The sequence below is a fragment of the Neovison vison genome, chromosome 11 (assembly GCF_020171115.1).
Source record: "Neovison vison isolate M4711 chromosome 11, ASM_NN_V1, whole genome shotgun sequence".
In the NCBI taxonomy this organism is placed as follows: domain Eukaryota; kingdom Metazoa; phylum Chordata; class Mammalia; order Carnivora; family Mustelidae; genus Neogale; species Neogale vison.
This window is the reverse complement of record NC_058101.1, coordinates 72,829,568-72,835,762: the sequence shown is the minus strand read 5'-3', so window position 1 is coordinate 72,835,762 and position 6,195 is coordinate 72,829,568. Positions and strand designations below refer to the sequence as shown.

At 43.1% G+C, this 6,195-nt stretch overlaps 1 protein-coding gene across 1 annotated transcript in view; it reads left to right on the top strand.

Annotated features, from left to right (window-relative positions):
• Positions 1-210: 210 nt before the first annotated feature.
• NOCT (nocturnin) overlaps positions 211-6,195 on the top strand; it is a 30,306-nt gene continuing 24,321 nt past the window's right edge. Inside the window, exon 1 of the mRNA XM_044268073.1 lies at positions 211-602. Coding sequence (XP_044124008.1) covers positions 413-602 — 190 coding nt within the window. The 5' untranslated portion in view covers positions 211-412. The remainder of the gene's footprint in view (positions 603-6,195) is intronic.

Below are 6,195 nucleotides of genomic sequence, written 5' to 3'. Positions count from 1 at the left end.
TCCTACAGCTTCCACCCTACAAAGAATTTAAGATCTTCTTCCTGTCGAAAAGGTATTTTCCTGAGTCCGGGAACCCCAGCCTGGTCGTGCCAGGGTCCGGTCCCACGATCCCCCCTCCCGGTCTCGCTTGGTCGCGCCCGCTTTGTCAGCGCGCGGCGCTCGCCGGTTACCCTCTAGCTCTCGCCAGCCCGCAGCAGACGGCGCCGCGGCTGCCCGAGCTGCTGTTGCTCGTCCATCTCGGCTCGCCTGCCCAAGACCGCTCCTAGGCCTGGGCCGGGCGACGAGGACCGGGAGAGCATCCGCTCGGACGGCTCCCGAGAGTCTGTTGGGTTCGCCGGCCTCGACCTCGGCCAGGCTCCGCTCCTCCCGCGCGTGAGGGGCCTCGGCGGTGGCGGCGGCGGCGGCGCCCGGCATGTATCAGAGCCCGCGGCGGCTCTGCTCCGCCCTGCTGCAGAGAGACGCGTCCGGCCTGCGCCGCCTGCCCACTCCCGGACTGCGCCGCCAGTCGCCTCCGCCGGCGGCCGCCCCCCGGCCCGCGTCCCCCCGGCTCCTGGTGGCGGCCTCAGCGGCCTCGGGCGCCGCGAGGTCGTGTTCGCGAACAGGTGAGTGCACGCTGCTGCGCGGAGAACGCCGCGGCTCCGAGCGCGGCCGCCGCCTGGAGACGGCGCGGAATGAATGGGAAGTCCCGGGCTGCTGGGGTGTGGGTCAGGCCGAGAAGCGGGTCCTCCCCTCCTCCCTTTTCCGCTTTCTCCTCGCCCTACCTATCCTGGGGCTTGCACGTCCTGGAAGAACTGGAACACTGTTCGGGGTCCCGCGTGATCCTTGGATGCGGTGCCTTCGGCATTTCGCGTTCCTGACTTCTGCTAAACCTGCCCCTTCCAAGGCCGCCAATTAACTTGTGTCTGTTTTGTCTGTTTTACTTCTTACTGCGCTAGATTTTGTGTAGAAAAAGTCACCTCAAGTGATTTTTTTTAATCCTGTAACTTGTATGATTTAGATGTTACGAATTTTTTATTAAGTCATGTTAATCGTATAGTAACACACATTTACTTGTTTTACATTTATTTGGATTTTTTTCCTGAGCCTTCCACTCTTACTACCTAGGCTGTGTCCTGGTATACCCAGGTTAAGATCTTGTAAAGCCGATGCCTTCCGCTTGTCAAGAACCAATTTTATACATCACCTACCCTGGACTTTCCCTTTTGTGCTACCTCCGTTTCTGCCGGAGCACACCTTACCGTGTCCACGAATTACATACAAATTAATGATACTTTTAAAAATGAAAAATGAAGGTTCTCTTTCAAAACTGGCAGTTCATCACCCTATACAGTGCATTTTGGCAGTGCTCAAGTTAGGTTATTGCTGTTCAAGACATTCGTCAAACCATCCTGCTTTATAAATTACTGCATTTTGCTCAGAAAGTTTTGGATTAATTTAATTAGGGCAAATTGAGCAGTAGAAAGAATATGTTTAATGTGGTTTTCTTTTATTAATGAAATTGATCATCTAAAATCTAAAAGTGATTGAGTTGGAACTAAGACTTTAAACTCTTCCCAGATTATGATTGGTGAGTGGTTTGGCCAAGACACACTTTTAAAATTAGGATGGTTCACCAGGTTACTGTAGACTCCAAACTCCATATTCTTTAGAAAGGGTGGACTTGACAGTCCTATTCAGGTTTTTGGCCTTTTGGTTTTTATAGCGCGATGAATACATTCATTACATGAAATTACACTGTTCCTATTCTCAGGGTTTCTTCTCTCCCCTCCCCCTTCCCACCCCCGAGCTTTACAGGAACTTGGCATGTTGTGAAATAGCTGTTAGAATGGGTGCCACCTAATAACTGTTAGTGTTCTTTCTTGCTGGAAATTTTCAACAGGTCGTTGTTAGGTTGGAGGTGGGAGAAGGAATAAAAGAAAACCAGTTGGTCCCTTCCTGTACCAACTCATATCTCAAGAGTCCCTCAGGCCAAGTTAGTCAGTAGTGGTACATGGGAATATAGATAGCTCGTGTGACACAGATACGGCTAACTGTGCTGATGAAAAAAGGTCAGGTTGGAGAGAGCATTTGGAATGTTAGGCTTTTAACATAGGTGTTTAATGAACTTTTTAAAAGTCTCTGAAAACCTTAGTTTTACAAATAAAGGACTTGAAAGACCTTTTATGGTACTAAAGTACCATAACTTTAGTAACTTAGACAGTTACTACAAAATCTAGACAATGTTCCTTTTTCCTACAGTTTTAACTTTAGCTACTTGTTAGAAGAAACATGGGAACACATTCACTTATTCACTTATTGCTTGATCTCTTTCATTTAAGAAGTCTTTGCAGAATGCCTCACACATACTGTAGGTGCTTTATTATAAGAGGTAAAAGCATGTGAGCCTTAGTCTGCCTTTGCAGAGTTTACTCCCTAACAAGAGAAGAGTTTCCACACAAAAAAATAACTATTTAATGAAATGAAACACCTTTTCTTCTCTTAAAGTTTGCACATGACACGGGTGCTGGAGATTGGGAAGTCCCTTTCAGTAAAGATGATCATTTTAGCCTTCAAAACATGATTGATATTTGAGCTCAGTCTTGAAACATGGTTGGGGTTGAAAGAAATTAAAATATTTTATTTGGGAAAAGGCAGGAACAAAAAGGGAAAGGCATGAAGCATGGATGCAGCAGGGTGAGAGAAGAGACTGTAAAATGTTTTCCAAAGAGCTTCAGAACCAGCGTTAGGTGCTTTTAAAAATGCAGATTAATGGATCCTACTGTAGACCTATTAATAGACTTGTTATTGGTGGGCCCCAGATTCCAGATTATTCTTGTATGTCCCAAAGTTTAGGCATCTGGCAAGAGAAGTCTTCAGGTAGCTGAAAGCTACTCTTCCCTCCAAGACAGTCTGTTGTTGAGGGGCTGGGAGGGTAGGTAATGAGTCCCAGGCCTTGACTCCATTTGATAATCATTTTCTTCCTAACTTGTGCCCCTTGGCAGTCAGAGGTCACTGGAAAGGTGAGTACAGTCATCAAATCCTAGATGTTACTAGAATTTAAAGGGGAACTTGGAGAGAATCTCAGTGTTTTGCTGTCTTTCTCACACAAGGACAGCACCCCCATAAAGAAGCAGCAATTGCAGCAGTTACTGTACTAGATGAAATGCAGTCAGGAGTCATCTGTGGGTTTTTAAATGCAGTCTTCCAGATCCCTCCTCCTCAGATAATTAAGAGTTGGCTGAATTAACTGTTCACAACCACTGGAACATGTTGCTTTTTTTCTTGGTACAATTTTTAAAGCAAATACCAGCTCATTTCAGGAGGCGGCTCTATTTAGTATGTCCCTTAGCTCTGTGAGTAAGCTGTTTATGAGAGAGAAGAAATGGGAAAGCTTGTAATTACCAAGTTTCTACAGAATAAATTGCTTTCCTTGTGGGAGAACTAAGGTATCATTTTCCTGTAGCATTCAATGCTAAGAGTTTAAATAGTGAGCTGTTGGAGGCATTTGAGTTAATAATCATGTCTTCAGAATCATATTCAGCACACTTATATACGAACATTTGCAAGTCATTTAATCTTGCTTGCTATCTCAACACTGGACTTACCTAGAAAAGATTCATTCAATCCAGAAATTTTATTGAATACAGTACACTTAAAAGGTCCATATTGTATCACATGACTACATTCAGCAGGAATTGAGGAGACAGAAATCAGTGTGGCTGGTAGATTCACTGGGAAAAAACTGCTTTGAATAGGGAAAAGGAGGGTACATCTGTGGAAGGGAGCATGGTGGATGATGGGGAGAGAAGAGGACTTGAGAAGGTAGCAGGTATGCAAGCTGTGATGAACACCATCAGAAAAAGAGGTACTTCAAGAATCTGGGACGCTTGTTAAAATATAGATTTCTTGTATTTGACCTACGTACTTCAGTCAGTTGCTTCTGGGAGAAGCCTGGTTAAGTTGTATATTTAACAAGTTCCCCAGGTGATTCTTTCTGGAAATCTTGGGGAATATTTTATAAGCTTCACTCCTCTTTCCAAAGGTATGTATTTCTGGGAAGTTCGAGAAACCTGGGAGAGGATTCTGGAAGAGTGTTAAAGTCTGTGAGCTTGGGCCCCCAGGCATTTTGGAAGCCTCTGAGCAAGAACATTTACCAGAACAAAAGCAGGCTTTATGAAAGGGGAAGAGTTGGTGTATTTATGAAAGTTCAGTGAAGGAAACTTGAGTCTGACGTTGTACTGGAAGTGGATCAGTGTAGTTGTACAACTTTGGGAGTGGGTAGGTGGGTAAGTATAAAACCATGTAGGTTTCAATGATGTCTGTTAAGGAGAAGTGAGGCACTTTCTGTTAGAGGGAGGAGGAAGAAGTGAGGAAGCATCTGTATTTGCTTAAATTCTAACCAGGATTTATAGACGTGAATAAATACTGAGAAATTTAAATGATGTGCACGGATGTTTGGCTTCATACTGAACTCACTTGTATTTTCATAAAAAGCAGCTAAAGTATTTTGGATTTATTGTTGGAATAGGCAAAAACCAGGGCACCTGGGTGGCTCAGTCTGTTACATGTCTGACTCTTGGCTTCAGCTCAGGTCATGATCTCAGGGAGGTATGATGGAGCCCCACTTTGGACTCCTCACTCAGCATGGAGTCTGCTTGAGATTCTCTGCCTCTCCCTCTGTCCCTCCCTCCCACATGCTCACTTGTGCACACTCTTTTCTCTCTCTTTCTCTAAAATAAATAAATCTTTTAAAAAAAAAAAAAGGCAAAACCAGCCTTCCCACAGGAAGGAGTAAGACCTCAAGTGGATAATTTTAGTTGTCCTCTAGTCTCCACATGGTGTCAAAGCAACACTTAACATACTGTTACCATGAATTCTTTGACAGGGAAGTGGGCAGGAGTGCTCAGGGGGAAAGAAGGATAAAGAAAATTATTAGTCATATTTGAATGCCCCCCCCCAAAAAAATACTCTTTTCTCTTTCTAGTATCAACAAATGCCTGCGCACACTTTGATCTTCTGAATTTTAACATGAGGCTTGAGCATCTAGTGATTCTGATGTACAGCCCAGACTGACAACCACTTACTGACCACACACACAGGTTGACACCCATCCAGTGAAGAGATGTGTTTTACTAAATGCACAGAAGCCTGCTAGAAGTTTCTTACCAACACATTGATTCCCATGCCTCTAAAAGTTAGATTCTGCTATTGAATTATGAGGGATTGTGCAGAAAGGAAATTTTTATATATATGTATAATATATGTGTGTATATATGTATGTATAATACAGATATGTGTGTATGTTTTATATATATATATATGTTTATATATGTACATGTGTATATTCTCGGCCATGGGGTAGGCTTGGGAAGGGAGGACAGAAGAAGAGAGAGCTTAAGCAGGCTTCACACCCAGCTCAGAGCCCAGGGCTCAATCTCAGAACCCTGACATCATGACCTGAGCCAAAATCAAGAGGCATGCTTAACCAGTTGAGCCACCCAGACACCCCAAAAGGAAAATTTTAAAGCCAGTTTTATTCCATTTTCAGAATTGGAGTAGTATGAGAAGTCCACGAAAATAAAAGTTAACAATGCAGACAAAATTAGAGTCAAGAATTGATGCAGTAGAATGTCCAGGGAGTCCCTTAATCTTGTTGTGCCTGCTCTCACTGACTTCCTTTCCCCCAGTTCTTTGAGCTTCTGAAAGTCCTTGAGCCAGGTCCATTGCCCGTCTCCAGATAAACTTATGCCAGGGTACAAAGTAAATTAGTTTGCAGATTCTAAAGATACTTAAATACAATAGTTTTATATTTCCTTTTTATGTTTTGCTGTCATGAATGTCAGCCATTATTGAGGGACTGTGGAAAGAACTTTGTCTTTCAGATCTTCTAGGTCAAATAGGTTTGCTGAGACCTATTCTGGAATTAGTTTCTTTCACATGGTTCATTCTGAATTTTATTTGGTAAAAAGTCATGATGATTTTTTAAATTAAGTGTTTAGAAAATTACAGGAGTAACATGCCCATTAATAAAAATCTTTTTTCCTCAAAACTTTAAATGTCTTTATGAGTATTGATTATTTCTAGAAGCTTACAGGATTTTTCTTATCCTTTGTGTTCCAAAATCCCATCAGGAAAAATGTCTCAGCATTGGGCAAACCCATTTAATCTAAAGGCATACCTTTATTTCTTTCTTTTTAAGATTTTATTTATTTACAG